Source organism: Dermacentor andersoni, chromosome 10 (genome assembly GCF_023375885.2).
Source record: "Dermacentor andersoni chromosome 10, qqDerAnde1_hic_scaffold, whole genome shotgun sequence".
Classification (NCBI taxonomy): domain Eukaryota; kingdom Metazoa; phylum Arthropoda; class Arachnida; order Ixodida; family Ixodidae; genus Dermacentor; species Dermacentor andersoni.
Window position 1 is genome coordinate 41,254,327 of NC_092823.1, and position 16,217 is coordinate 41,270,543.

General features: G+C 46.1%; 1 protein-coding gene across 1 annotated transcript in view; it reads right to left on the reverse strand.

Moving 5' to 3' along the window:
* Window positions 1-16,217, reverse strand: part of Ubr1 (Ubr1 ubiquitin ligase) — a 69,696-nt gene that overhangs the window by 10,840 nt on the left and 42,639 nt on the right. Inside the window, exons 20-23 of the mRNA XM_072284817.1 lie at window positions 15,638-15,858; window positions 12,459-12,712; window positions 10,923-11,313; window positions 2,610-2,768 (exon numbers count right to left, since the gene is read on the reverse strand). Of these exons, the coding sequence (XP_072140918.1) occupies window positions 2,610-2,768; window positions 10,923-11,313; window positions 12,459-12,712; window positions 15,638-15,858 (1,025 nt within the window). The remainder of the gene's footprint in view (window positions 1-2,609; window positions 2,769-10,922; window positions 11,314-12,458; window positions 12,713-15,637; window positions 15,859-16,217) is intronic.

Below are 16,217 nucleotides of genomic sequence, written 5' to 3' on the forward strand. Positions count from 1 at the left end.
CCTCAGTGGTCAGAGCGGCGTTCTGCCTGCATTATCGAGGGGATCAGCCGGCTTCGAATGGTGAGCACGAGTGCCATAGAATCAAGCAAAACGAATCACAACATTATACTACCTGCATCTATTTTCAATGGTATCGCAACCACAAACACAGTACGGAAACCTTTAGGTAGGGACCTTTCCTAGGTATTTATGAAGTTGAGATGACAAAGTATCTGGAGTCCAGCATGAAAGCTTTTCAAGATAAGGGGTCAAAAACATGAAGCTGACACTGCGACAGGAAAAAATTTCAATGTAACCATTACTTCAAGATAAGAGTTTGCTGTAGTCAAAGCAATATTCATATGATACAGATTACCCTTTGTAACATTTCCTCAACAACTACACCAATACAGAAAACACATTAATTTGACTCCAGTTAATGAGATCTTTCACCTAATTCGATCCCAAACAAAGGTCTCAGCCAGCGCCCATGTATTTCAAAGAGCCCAAAATTTCATTATTTCGATCCTAAAACTGACCTTCGCTGGATAATTCAAACTAGACCAGTCAGCACACACGCAACTGACTCTTATGGTGACCCCAACAGCGACCCCTTTAGTGGTAGCATCTGTGTCAAAGGAGCTTAGGGAACAACGAATGTGTTGAACACACATCCTCTCCCATCAAAAATGCCCATTTTTGGCCTGCCTGGGCCGAAAAGCAATAACACATATCAGACAATGTCTGATACCGGTATTTACCCAATTCTAATGCACGGCCTTTTTCTTTTTCACACAAAAAGAAAATTGCATTGTGCAATGGGCACACGAAACCGAAACCGCCTTCACAGCATTTGTATGCTTTATTGCTGAACACGGATGTATTGCGGCAAAGCTGACTTCAAGAAACCGGCCGCCATGGTGCAACATAAATTAGACCCGTGTCCATTTTTCTTGCTATAAAATCGGGTGCGTATTAGATTTACACTTTGTTAAGGTGCTTGCATGTTATCTCTATGTTAGTCTTCTACTTTGGACACACAGAAAGCGGGCGCGCGCTTGACTGTGGGGTGTTAGAATCGAGCAAATACAGCCAAATGAACTAGTGGTGTTTTGACGTATTTTCTGCATCTTGTTTAATTTGCCCCGCCAGATAATTAGATCAATTTCGTTGGTCCCGTCAGGGCCAAATTAAAAGAAGTCAACTGTATAACTGTTTCAGCCAAATTAACATTTACCATATTTATTCGATTATGAGCTGTTCAACAATTACCAGCCAAGGTTGCAGTTGGAGGACCCAAGAAAAAAACATTTCAGTATGCACACTAATATAAAGTGACATACAGTAGCCAACTAATTATTCAAGCTTCGCGGGGATTGTTCCTGTTACTGAATTACAGTGGACACCCGAACTTCAGTTAAACGGAACTTTGATAAAAACGGCCACCTATGCCACTGGCATTACGGAACAGGAAAATATTGAAAACGTGTGAAATGTCAATGCTATAAATAGATCAGAAAATTCAATCCATCAGGCAATTGCGAGAGAATTAATGCAAATTAAAGATGTCGAAGTTGCAACTGAGTCTCCATCATGAGGACTTCCCTGGGCAAGTAAAAAATCCCTAAAGAAGAGATATCTAGCGAGTACACAGTGAATCTTGCAGTCGCACGGCCACTATTGCTTCGTTCACACTAGAGCATTGCACGCACGGCCTGTATTTTCAGGCCTAAAAGAGCTTTGCAGCAGCACGCCCAAGCCCGACTGGGTAGTTTCAAACTTGACCTGTACTCGGCCCAGGCTCGAAAGATTTGGGCCCGGCCCGACCCGGACTGGCCCTTGAGTGTAAGCAAAGTATGGTCCAATTCACAGTAATTGTGAAGATACCGTCCGTGGCACAGGACATTTTCCATAGGTAGCTTCGACTGTGTCCAAGCGGCTGAGCCCACTCTGTAGATGCTGTGGGGAACTAGCAACATTGAATCACATATGGGACTGCGAGGAGGACAAACCTCCTCCTAACCAATGGCCTCTCCCTCACCTGAAGCATGGGAGGCAGTGCTGTGCAGTTCTAGCCTGGACACCCAACTTCAGACCATAAAACGAGCTGAAGTGGTTGCCATCAAACATCAATTGACAGCCATATGGCCCGCCTGAAGAAAGCGCACCTAATCACCCCACCTAACGCTGATTAAATTAAGTTTTGCCTATATATAACAGGTAGTTTTCAAAAGTCTGCAATAGCATTCCCGGCCTATTACAGGCCTGACAGAGACCTGGGCCTATTACAGGACTGACCAAGGCCCGGGCCCAACCAGAGCCCGAAGCTCCTTCAGGCCTGTGCCCGGCCCAGGCCCGCAATAAGGATAGCTTACTCGACCTGAGCACGGCCCGTGGGCTGGGCCAGGCCCGGGCCTTCAGGCAGTGCTCTAGTTCACGCCTCCATGAATAAGAGACTGTGGTGATGGAGAATAAGAGGTGATGCCCCTGTTACCTGCTCTGAGGAGACAGTTGAATATATCCTGAGACAAAGGTAAGCGTAACACATCAGTAAACAATAAAATACTGCGAGCAATCGCAGTGATTGCATGCCTGCACATCCAACAGACACGAAGAAACATCAGGCTCACCGTTGACAGATTCTGCGGTAGCATTCCAGCGGCAGAGAGCACTTCCCTGCAGAAGTCCAGCAGCCTCGAGTCAGACTCGGAAGATTTGTGCTGCTCCTCGACAGGTGATGGAGAGTCCGTATCCATCTTCTCCTCATGTGACTCTACCGTTAGAATCACCTGCGCAAAAGCAACCACATTCTTCGTAGCAGTGGATTTAAGAACTAACACCCTCAACTGCATTTCCTTTCCCTTAGCACCTATTTTTTACGGTCAACATCTGATTGTATTTTTGGGGGGAGGGGGCTACCTACGGTTCATAAAAACATCCAAAAGAATGAACACGAACGGGTTAGAATGACAGCCGCTGAAGCGGTGTTCGAGACCGCGGTCGATCAGCCAGCAGCTACCGTGAGCATGCGTGCCAAGTTTATCTGTGTGCTCACATGTTGGTAAGAAGGCTCTGAATTTTGCAAATCTGCTTGTATGAACACTGCATTCATGTATTCAATGTGATTAGCATGCCTTCTCGTGGCTAGTCGGCCCGATCTTCACACATGCATCTGTGCTTTCCACAAGTACTGATTTTGTTGTTCCCTCTGTTCGCGGAGCGGTAATTGCTTCGATCGGCATGGTCAACCTGGTTGAAACTTGTACCGATAAAGGTTGTACACATCTAGGCACCAACTACAGCCACATCACTCGCCAAAGATACTGATATTCGAAAAATTGAAATATTCAAGAAATCGAATATTATATATTCGATTCGTGAAACAAATTATTACGTTCACTATTTGATTCGAAATCGAATGTTCCGAGTATTCGCACAGCCCTACTCTAGAGTTACCATGTTCAGCGTTTTGAGAACCTCGGCGAGGATAATGAAGGCCGAGTCAGTGCCATTGCTCACAACGAACCCTTCAAATGAAAAACATAGCACCAAAAAGCAGAACGCTTCATAGTGAATGTCGAAGCAAGGCATAGCGACAGCACAAAACTACAAATACGGCTGCCAGGGATCAGCGGATGCGGGCACTGGTTCGAGGCTGCGAGAAAACCAAATGCAGGCGGAGGTGGCTTCAGGTAATGCCATTTTGGACCTGCAGCAAAAGTCCGAAAAATCGGACGGCGAAGGGTTTCAGCGTATGAAATTTCACGTGTTTATACACTGACATTACAAAGTCACTGGTCATGCCGTGAAGGCATTCAAATTATCAAGAATGTTAAGATACGGCATTGACTGTATTGTAATAGAACAACACTTATTGTATACAGCAGCCAACGGATTTTTCAGACTCCAGAAATTCAGACATGATGACTATTCCAGACTTCATAAACGCACCGTCAGGGTTCTCTAGAGCTAATGCATTTTTGCAACAGTTTTTTGGACGAAATTAAGCCCCAAAGTGATTTTCTGGACTAAATCGCTCATTTTGAGCCCCGCTACCCAATCATGGAGGCCGCCATGTTAGATTTTCCACTGGCTTGGCTCCCAGTGGCCCGCTCTATAGCCTCCGAGATTGGGAGGTAAACGTTATATATAGAGAGTGCGCGCCCTCCTCCAGTCTCGAAGGTCATGCCTGCTCTTGCTTAGATCACAAAACGCTCCAAGGGACCGCACTTTCTCACTTTTTTTTCTTTTTTTGGTCAGCACTATCATTATAATCACTTAATGCACCATGAATTTTTTTTCTTTCTTTTTTTTCATGCTTCGATTACCATTTTGCATGTGGTGTGTCCTGAAAAGGTTGTCGCATCTTTGTGTGATTGTGCGGGTCCGCATTTGTGCGATCGGCACCACCTCGTGCGCCTTCGCAAGAACCAAGTGGTGAGAATTAATTTGGCTAATTTCTTTGATCTCCATGGTGATCTGTGCCAATGGAGATTGCCAATGCGGTAAAGCTCTTATCGACTATACGGAGGTGATGACTCTCTTGCGCAAATTCAAGCAAATCTGATCACGTCCTAGTGTAGTATAAGGCAGGGCAGTATTAGATTTTTTAAGCCACCTTAAGCATAATAAATTTTATTTCTTTGAAGGAGTTTTTTGGACTGTTCGATTTTTTTGAACTATTTTCGTTCCCACGAGGTCCGTAAAATCGGTCGGGGACTGTATACTTGAGTAAGGGCTGAATTCGTGTAAGAGCCACACCCTACACAATCAGCCCAAGATTCGGGAAAAAAATTTGAAGGAAACCTTGGAAAAGGAGAAGTGCACGCCTTTTCGGACTAGTTTTCGTTCCCGCTAGGTCCGTGAAATTAATCAGCGACTGCACACTAGAGTAAGGGCCGAAGTTGTGTAAGAGCCACATCCTCAACAATCAGCCCGAAACTCGGGGAAAAAATTTGAAGGAAACTGGAAAAAGAGAAGTGCATGCCTTTTCTGATGACTTTTCGTTCCTGCGAGGTCCGTTAAAATGGTAGGGGACTGTACACTTGACTAAGGGCTGAATTCGTGTAAGAGCCGTACCCTTAACAATCAGCCCAAGATTCGGGAAAAAAATTTGAAGGAAACGTTGGAAAAAGAAAAGTGCATGCTTTTCGGATGACTTTTCGTTCCCGCGAGGTCCGTAAAATCGGTCGGGGACTGTATACTTGAGTAAGGGCTGAATTCGTGTAAGAGCCACACCCTACACAATCAGCCCAAGATTCGGGAAAAAAATTTGAAGGAAACCTTGGAAAAGGAGAAGTGCACGCCTTTTCGGACTAGTTTTCGTTCCCGCTAGGTCCGTGAAATTAATCAGCGACTGCACACTAGAGTAAGGGCCGAAGTTGTGTAAGAGCCACATCCTCAACAATCAGCCCGAAACTCGGGGAAAAAATTTGAAGGAAACTGGAAAAAGAGAAGTGCATGCCTTTTCTGATGACTTTTCGTTCCTGCGAGGTCCGTTAAAATGGTAGGGGACTGTACACTTGACTAAGGGCTGAATTCGTGTAAGAGCCGTACCCTTAACAATCAGCCCAAGATTCGGGAAAAAAATTTGAAGGAAACTTTGGAAAAAGAAAAGTGCATGCTTCTCGGATGACTTTTCGTTCCCGCGAGGTCCGTAAAATCGGTCGGGGACTGTATACTTGAGTAAGGGCTGAATTCGTGTAAGAGCCACACCCTACACAATCAGCCCAAGATTCGGGAAAAAAATTTGAAGGAAACCTTGGAAAAGGAGAAGTGCACGCCTTTTCGGACTAGTTTTCGTTCCCGCTAGGTCCGTGAAATTAATCAGCGACTGCACACTAGAGTAAGGGCCGAAGTTGTGTAAGAGCCACATCCTCAACAATCAGCCCGAAACTCGGGGAAAAAATTTGAAGGAAACTGGAAAAAGAGAAGTGCATGCCTTTTCTGATGACTTTTCGTTCCTGCGAGGTCCGTTAAAATGGTAGGGGACTGTACACTTGACTAAGGGCTGAATTCGTGTAAGAGCCGTACCCTTAACAATCAGCCCAAGATTCGGGAAAAAAATTTGAAGGAAACTTTGGAAAAAGAAAAGTGCATGCTTCTCGGATGACTTTTCGTTCCTGCGAGGTCCATAAAATCGGTCGGGGACTGTATACTTGAGTAAGGGCTGAATTCGTGTAAGAGCCACACCCTACACAATCAGCCCAAGATTCGGGAAAAAAATTTGAAGGAAACCTTGGAAAAGGAGAAGTGCACGCCTTTTCGGACTAGTTTTCGTTCCCGCTAGGTCCGTGAAATTAATCAGCGACTGCACACTAGAGTAAGGGCCGAAGTTGTGTAAGAGCCACATCCTCAACAATCAGCCCGAAACTCGGGGAAAAAATTTGAAGGAAACTGGAAAAAGAGAAGTGCATGCCTTTTCTGATGACTTTTCGTTCCTGCGAGGTCCGTTAAAATGGTAGGGGACTGTACACTTGACTAAGGGCTGAATTCGTGTAAGAGCCGTACCCTTAACAATCAGCCCAAGATTCGGGAAAAAAATTTGAAGGAAACTTTGGAAAAAGAAAAGTGCATGCTTCTCGGATGACTTTTCGTTCCTGCGAGGTCCATAAAATCGGTCGGGGACTGTATACTTGAGTAAGGGCTGAATTCGTGTAAGAGCCACACCCTACACAATCAGCCCAAGATTCGGGAAAAAAATTTGAAGGAAACCTTGGAAAAGGAGAAGTGCACGCCTTTTCGGACTAGTTTTCGTTCCCGCTAGGTCCGTGAAATTAATCAGCGACTGCACACTAGAGTAAGGGCCGAAGTTGTGTAAGAGCCACATCCTCAACAATCAGCCCGAAACTCGGGGAAAAAATTTGAAGGAAACTGGAAAAAGAGAAGTGCATGCCTTTTCTGATGACTTTTCGTTCCTGCGAGGTCCGTTAAAATGGTAGGGGACTGTACACTTGACTAAGGGCTGAATTCGTGTAAGAGCCGTACCCTTAACAATCAGCCCAAGATTCGGGAAAAAAATTTGAAGGAAACTTTGGAAAAAGAAAAGTGCATGCTTCTCGGATGACTTTTCGTTCCCGCGAGGTCCGTAAAATCGGTCGGGGACTGTATACTTGAGTAAGGGCTGAATTCGTGTAAGAGCCACACCCTACACAATCAGCCCAAGATTCGGGAAAAAAATTTGAAGGAAACCTTGGAAAAGGAGAAGTGCACGCCTTTTCGGACTAGTTTTCGTTCCCGCTAGGTCCGTGAAATTAATCAGCGACTGCACACTAGAGTAAGGGCCGAAGTTGTGTAAGAGCCACATCCTCAACAATCAGCCCGAAACTCGGGGAAAAAATTTGAAGGAAACTGGAAAAAGAGAAGTGCATGCCTTTTCTGATGACTTTTCGTTCCTGCGAGGTCCGTTAAAATGGTAGGGGACTGTACACTTGACTAAGGGCTGAATTCGTGTAAGAGCCGTACCCTTAACAATCAGCCCAAGATTCGGGAAAAAAATTTGAAGGAAACTTTGGAAAAAGAAAAGTGCATGCTTCTCGGATGACTTTTCGTTCCTGCGAGGTCCATAAAATCGGTCGGGGACTGTATACTTGAGTAAGGGCTGAATTCGTGTAAGAGCCACACCCTACACAATCAGCCCAAGATTCGGGAAAAAAATTTGAAGGAAACCTTGGAAAAGGAGAAGTGCACGCCTTTTCGGACTAGTTTTCGTTCCCGCTAGGTCCGTGAAATTAATCAGCGACTGCACACTAGAGTAAGGGCCGAAGTTGTGTAAGAGCCACATCCTCAACAATCAGCCCGAAACTCGGGGAAAAAATTTGAAGGAAACTGGAAAAAGAGAAGTGCATGCCTTTTCTGATGACTTTTCGTTCCTGCGAGGTCCGTTAAAATGGTAGGGGACTGTACACTTGACTAAGGGCTGAATTCGTGTAAGAGCCGTACCCTTAACAATCAGCCCAAGATTCGGGAAAAAAATTTGAAGGAAACTTTGGAAAAAGAAAAGTGCATGCTTCTCGGATGACTTTTCGTTCCTGCGAGGTCCATAAAATCGGTCGGGGACTGTATACTTGAGTAAGGGCTGAATTCGTGTAAGAGCCACACCCTACACAATCAGCCCAAGATTCGGGAAAAAAATTTGAAGGAAACCTTGGAAAAGGAGAAGTGCACGCCTTTTCGGACTAGTTTTCGTTCCCGCTAGGTCCGTGAAATTAATCAGCGACTGCACACTAGAGTAAGGGCCGAAGTTGTGTAAGAGCCACATCCTCAACAATCAGCCCGAAACTCGGGGAAAAAATTTGAAGGAAACTGGAAAAAGAGAAGTGCATGCCTTTTCTGATGACTTTTCGTTCCTGCGAGGTCCGTTAAAATGGTAGGGGACTGTACACTTGACTAAGGGCTGAATTCGTGTAAGAGCCGTACCCTTAACAATCAGCCCAAGATTCGGGAAAAAAATTTGAAGGAAACTTTGGAAAAAGAAAAGTGCATGCTTCTCAGATGACTTTTCGTTCCCGCGAGGTCCGTAAAATCGGTCGGGGACTGTATACTTGAGTAAGGGCTGAATTCGTGTAAGAGCCACACCCTACACAATCAGCCCAAGATTCGGGAAAAAAATTTGAAGGAAACCTTGGAAAAGGAGAAGTGCACGCCTTTTCGGACTAGTTTTCGTTCCCGCTAGGTCCGTGAAATTAATCAGCGACTGCACACTAGAGTAAGGGCCGAAGTTGTGTAAGAGCCACATCCTCAACAATCAGCCCGAAACTCGGGGAAAAAATTTGAAGGAAACTGGAAAAAGAGAAGTGCATGCCTTTTCTGATGACTTTTCGTTCCTGCGAGGTCCGTTAAAATGGTAGGGGACTGTACACTTGACTAAGGGCTGAATTCGTGTAAGAGCCGTACCCTTAACAATCAGCCCAAGATTCGGGAAAAAAATTTGAAGGAAACTTTGGAAAAAGAAAAGTGCATGCTTCTCGGATGACTTTTCGTTCCCGCGAGGTCCGTAAAATCGGTCGGGGACTGTATACTTGAGTAAGGGCTGAATTCGTGTAAGAGCCACACCCTACACAATCAGCCCAAGATTCGGGAAAAAAATTTGAAGGAAACCTTGGAAAAGGAGAAGTGCACGCCTTTTCGGACTAGTTTTCGTTCCCGCTAGGTCCGTGAAATTAATCAGCGACTGCACACTAGAGTAAGGGCCGAAGTTGTGTAAGAGCCACATCCTCAACAATCAGCCCGAAACTCGGGGAAAAAATTTGAAGGAAACTGGAAAAAGAGAAGTGCATGCCTTTTCTGATGACTTTTCGTTCCTGCGAGGTCCGTTAAAATGGTAGGGGACTGTACACTTGACTAAGGGCTGAATTCGTGTAAGAGCCGTACCCTTAACAATCAGCCCAAGATTCGGGAAAAAAATTTGAAGGAAACTTTGGAAAAAGAAAAGTGCATGCTTCTCGGATGACTTTTCGTTCCCGCGAGGTCCGTAAAATCGGTCGGGGACTGTATACTTGAGTAAGGGCTGAATTCGTGTAAGAGCCACACCCTACACAATCAGCCCAAGATTCGGGAAAAAAATTTGAAGGAAACCTTGGAAAAGGAGAAGTGCACGCCTTTTCGGACTAGTTTTCGTTCCCGCTAGGTCCGTGAAATTAATCAGCGACTGCACACTAGAGTAAGGGCCGAAGTTGTGTAAGAGCCACATCCTCAACAATCAGCCCGAAACTCGGGGAAAAAATTTGAAGGAAACTTTGGAAAAAGAAAAGTGCATGCTTCTCGGATGACTTTTCGTTCCTGCGAGGTCCATAAAATCGGTCGGGGACTGTATACTTGAGTAAGGGCTGAATTCGTGTAAGAGCCACACCCTACACAATCAGCCCAAGATTCGGGAAAAAAATTTGAAGGAAACCTTGGAAAAGGAGAAGTGCACGCCTTTTCGGACTAGTTTTCGTTCCCGCTAGGTCCGTGAAATTAATCAGCGACTGCACACTAGAGTAAGGGCCGAAGTTGTGTAAGAGCCACATCCTCAACAATCAGCCCGAAACTCGGGGAAAAAATTTGAAGGAAACTGGAAAAAGAGAAGTGCATGCCTTTTCTGATGACTTTTCGTTCCTGCGAGGTCCGTTAAAATGGTAGGGGACTGTACACTTGACTAAGGGCTGAATTCGTGTAAGAGCCGTACCCTTAACAATCAGCCCAAGACTCGGGAAAAAAATTTGAAGGAAACTTTGGAAAAAGAAAAGTGCATGCTTCTCGGATGACTTTTCGTTCCTGCGAGGTCCATAAAATCGGTCGGGGACTGTATACTTGAGTAAGGGCCGAAATTCTGTAAGCCGCACCCTCAACAATCAGCCCAAAATATGGGAAAAAAGGAAAGTTGAAGAAAACCTTGGGAGGTGTGCGCCTCAATTAGCTATGGTATGGCCTACCATATTATTGCACAAAGCTGCTAGCAGAATGCATCTGACAGCATACAATGCTGCACCGAGCAGAACGGCAAGCATGCAGCCGGCCACAACTTCGGCTTTGGCAAAGGATGCGCATGTCAGTGGTCCACAAAGAAAAAGGAGCTCAAAGGGTCAAATAACTTCATTACGAAAACAAACAAATTCACTCTAAAGAACAGAGAAATCACAGGGATCACACTAAGCAGGGCAACGTGCAAAAATAGCCTGCCCCCAAGTAAGGTCCGTACCTCGTCAAATTTGTGAGAAAAAATTGTGCTGCCCTTGCACACACCTATGCAGTTATCTGCTGTGTACATTACATGACCTGCACAACTTCACTTTAGCTACACCTGTTTGCTGTCTAACCCGTCTTCTCATCTCGAAACGTTTCATCAAATGCACTTCATATTCGATCACTCATTGCACACTTTCTTAGCACAATCTGTAGATCATCCTCAGTTTATGCTTCCCAATGGGATGCGCCACTATCAATCGCACTGCACAACTCACCTGTACCAGGTGAAGGGCAAGGACTAGCCGCAGGACGTGACCGTCTAGGGCGCCCCCTAGGGGCAGGGGTGCAGTGACGGCAAACAACGATGGTGCCGACAGGCACAGTGCAACCAGCAGTCCAAATGCGTCTATGTCCAGCACAGACCCGGTGGAAGCGGTCTTGAGAGTCATGGCCACTGACGGAGGCAGGCTGGGTTCAGAGGGCGACACGCCTGCAGTGCCTAGGATGTCCCGTGCCAGGCATGTGGCCGATGTCAGTGGTTCTTTAGAAGGTTCGCCACAGGATGCTGCAGCTGCCGTCGCCGTGTCGGCGGCAGGTTGAGAACTCGCAGATGTTGACATTGCGGGATCGCCATCTTGAGAACTGTTGGGGCACGTACCGGGCGGGCTATGAAGAATGAGAGAGAAAGCAGAATGAAGGAAAGTTGAGCAAGTCGTTAAGCATTCAGTTTGGTACAAAAATATTTGGCAAATTCAATTTCACTCCTATGTGGTGTCATTATCTTCTACAGACTGCCTTTTCAAACCAAAATGAGAAATAAGGACACACGTGAGAAATGTGGGGTCCTCTCCATATATTTTTTTTTTTATTACTGGAGCTTAAATTCAACATTTGGCTGTTCGCACAGCTACATGTGCTAAACAGCTACAGCCTGCTACATGGATGACTTTGAAGAGGCTTTGAGTGGAGCATTTCCCGTTGCCAATGCATGACGATTTCACCACCTGGTGGAAAAAAATCAATCCATCTCTACAACAACTGACACCTTTTGTTAGACGTAATACCATAAGGACAAGACGACTCGTCCAAAAAATGGCCGAAGTGTCATCGCAAGTGCTTTGTCGTCAGTGGAGTTGCGGAAGACTAGGCGAAATCTACAATAAAACTGCACCTGAATAGAATGTCATTGGGAAGCGAATGCCGACTTGTATAACTTATCAAGGCAAAGTGCAATCAATAAGCATGAAGTGGTCACAGCAAACAGACACCAACAATGAGAAATCTGGGGAGATTTACGTAACTTCCTGCTGCTAAACTCGGCCCACAAAACCCAATTCATAATTTTTGATATGCTGAATATGGTACCTCAAAATTCTGATTTCAGTGCTGAAAACTTAACACAGAACCCATAGTAATGAATGTCTCAGTTATAGATAGTTCAGTAAACCAACGATCTTTAATATCACACCAATTAATTTTTGATGAATTATCTCTAAACAAGTTCTTTTAATTTTCTTTAATGCTGCATAATGTTTGGACTTTTGTGGAGTTAACAGACGGCAAAAGTACTTCCAGTACTGCTCAACTCTGTTCCCCACATCACTGATGTAGGGATCCACATCCCGCACACATCCACGCGCGGTAATTTTGTTCATCGTCCGCGCTGCAGCCAACTGTTGCCGCCACCACGCATTCAACAACACTGCAGGGTCACTTTTCTGCCGGAGCAACTGTAAGGAACTCGACGACAGGCGCCAGGGGCGACAAAAGACAGCCATGTGCCCCACAGAGGGCCGGAGAAACGGACCCACCTGGCGACGGCAAACACCCGGCCCAGCAGCCTCAGGCAGTGGCTGGACACGGCCTCAGGGGGCGAGACACGCAGCGAGGCGGCTGCGGTGCGCACGAGGGCCTCGAGGCAGTGCAATCGCCGCGCCGACAGGTCGCCCAGCAGGGGCTTGCCCCGCAGGAGCCACTCGGCCCCGTGGATGGTGTAAGCGCACGACCACCACACCTGGGCGGGCACCCGGTCGTCGTCCACGTTGGGGTGGGCGTCCAGGCCCACCTGGGAGGCACCCCGGAGAGCGCACGCATCAAGGAGGGTTTGGTAGTAGGCTGGTGCGCCTACTGGCAGTCACCTCTACCCGCGAAAGTGGGGTTTAGACATCCTCGTAACAGAGGTCGAGAGTCTCGTCTAGAATGTGCGTGCAGCGAGAGATGAACTGCGTTGGCAAAATCTAACGATCTAGCGATAACACCTGTAGTGAAATTAGCTGGATGCCAGCATGCGGGACTACAGAAGTCCTTGAATAAATTTTGTGTACTGGTGTCACTAAGAATGTTGAATACACCTTGAGTCCTTGCATGAAAATATCTGAATACGAGCACTTGAAAACTAAACTGATTTCCACAGAGGAAGCTGCTTCCACCTTTGCGAGAACCCTTTTTTTCTATTTAGATCTGTCAACTTCTGCCCATTGTGTGTCAATGTTTTTATGCAAATCCCAAAACTAATTGCAATATTTGCTTGGAAATTATTTTACGTCCTTACTACAGTCAACACTCGATACAGCAGACCTTAATAATCCAGTGAGAAATCACAAACAGTTTGTTCTATCCAAAATAAGGGCCACAGTATGTTGTAAAATGCCAGAACTTCACATGTATTGCTGTCAACTTGAAGGCGATCGGAAAAACAATGAAAACATTGGAATTACAATACATAACTCGGCTTACATGGTAATCGAACTACCATGTTGCACTGCGCCTTGCTGTCCGCCGTTTTCCCGAGCGGCGGTTGCCAACAAATGTCAAGTATAATGGCCAGCACTATAGCAAGGAGCCAACCAGCCAGCTCCCCACCTTGCCAATCGTCCGGCACGAGCGCTCCGCCAGTGACAAACATCGGCTACAGTTTAATCACACGAAATAGTCATTGGCAGAATAAACTGATGTCTTAATACATCATATTTCATGACGAGTGACAGCTGTCAAACTGGTAGCATGAATGAGAGCTGCAGCACGAGGCAAGTGCAACTCGGAGCTCACATCTGGCCGTCACAGCACCGTACGCAAGACAGCTCAACTGCATCACGCACTTCTAGATGCCGTAAATAGCAGCCCATCTTCTTTTCTTTGAGTGAATCAATGCAAAGAGAAACAAAGCGTTATCAAAATATCGCGATTGTCAGCGCTTTCTTTCTTCTCTTCTTTCCTCTTTTCAAGCGGCATATGCTGCAGTTTCAAAGCTAAACTGGTTACACCTAGCGGTAACCTCGGCACGTGTTCCGACACAGCCTACACCCGTGGGCGGCCCCGAGTCGTGTGCGTTTGTTGATCCGAAAACTTCTGGCTGAGCACTGCATGGCATGCCGCACGGGAACCTTGCCACTAGTGTGTTCATTCCTTATGAATAAGTGCATTGAAACACATTCCGGAAGCGAGGGGTGGAGGGCTTGTGCTATAACACTAAGCGCTGCTGCTCACATGCATCAGCGCAACAAAATACGTTGTACAGGTAAACTTCAATATAACGAAATTCTCAATATAATGAAGTATTTAACTTTTCATAACCAATTGTCCATAGAACACCATGTATTTAGAACCTCAATGTAAGGAAGTGTGTTTCTATGCAATTTCAATAATTTATGCCTTCCAGACAAAATTTTCCCAAAAGACTGCCCATTGTACCCAATAGTACATTGTAGCCGGGTTCATTAAAAGCAGAATTTGTTGCATCAAGTGAGAAAAATGGTCTGTTACAGCCGAAAGCATGCTGCATACGGATTCATTGTAACGAGCATGGACTGTATTCGCTTAGACTTTGCTTTGATCAAGAAAATTCACACAGGCCTACAACTTAATTTAGCAAAAGCGATGCTGACTGGCTGCTTGCTAAACATTTAGGCATCATAAGATAACTTGTTGACCAGCACTGACGGGTTATATGCTGATTAGCTGCTGGCATAAAAGCACTGCCAGCTATACAATCATGAATGTGCAACTTTGTATCGTGGCTCCTTTTTTTCTGCTCAACAAGGATACGTAAACACATATTTCTGACACAATATGTATGTGAACTATAGGCTCACAGAAAAACCTTCATTCCTTCGTCATTCAGGCAAACAAACCGAAATTGGCGGGTGCACTGGAAAGTTTGCAGTGCCAAGTTTGGAGTGCAATCCTCAATTTCAAGTTGCACTTAGAGGCTGGAAGAAAATCGGCTTTATTGCAGAATCCCCAGTCCATATACTTTTGCTCAGGGGAGTACATGCTGCACAAGCTAAAGCTCTTTATTAATGCGCCAGCACTAGAACGCTCGTGCAAAAGAAAACCCGGCAGCGTCCCTCAGTTACTTGGTGGTGTGGAAGAGGAGGGAGGAGTGGAAAGAAGGGAAGTGTGTAAAGTTCCAAGTGGAAAGAGGGAATGAAGGATGGAGAGGTCAGAGAGGGTGTGTGACGCCACACCTCAGGAGCCAATAGGTATACAAGTGGTGTGTGACATCACGCTTCGGCACTCGCAGCTGGCAGACCACTAGGGGAGAGGAGGGAATGCCACAGCCATACTGCCCGTGGCATTTGACAGGTTCAAACCTGTCTTGTGAAGGCCCGCGTCTTTGAGTACAGCGTGAAGTGACGTGTTAGGAGTCGTTAAGGGGCCTTGCGGTGTTCTTCCAAGCGTCACAGCAGGCATACCACCAGGGCAGATAAGGGAATCACACTGCGGTGTGCTTTGGCATACTGCGACGAACTTGCCAGACTGCCTGTGGCATTTTAGTTACAGACTGGTGAAGGCATGCATCTTTGAGCACAGCTTAATTAAAGTGACATGTGTTAGGCGTCATTATGGAGCCTTGTGGCCTTCTTCAGTCATTTGGTTACTTAAGGCTTGCGAAGGTTTAATGTTAACGCATTTCCATTAGATCAACCAATTGATTGACTTTTTTTTTTTTACTACCTAGACTATAAGCAAGTGTGTATGGAGGACCCACCATGTAGCAGGCCTGGCAGAAAAGCTTGAGCATTTCGGACAACGTGCCGGGGAACTGCAGGCCACCGCCACCCTCTGCACCGTTGCCGGCGCCATTTGCGTTGGTGCCCACGGGCTCCTTGTAGCAGGCGTACAGGCGGGACAGGTGGCTCGCTGCTTCGGGAGGAATCGCCTCCAGCACCTCCTTCAGGGGCGGAGGCAGCAGGCGGGGGTGCATTTTGTCTATGCAGCCGAGACCAAAAAAATAAAAGATTAGGCCGTCTTAAAACCGAGGCCGAGTTCAACTTGTGAGCAACTACAGTCCGACCCAGGCAAGGCGAATTATTCTCCGTGTCCCCTGCCAGCGCCACAAGGAGGCTTGCATGCAACGATTGCAGCATTCGTGGGACTCATTTTAACTTACTTTTCTCTGGCTTTTTTCCAAGCATGCATGCGAGAATGCTCAGAAAAGTGCCAGATGTGTGTCGCAAACATATCAGAGCGAGAGCCTAACGATTCACTCGCACAGTCTCGCTATAAAGAATGCCATTCTTAGTGATGCTGACACGCATTATTAGGCACAGGCAAAAATTATTGCTCAG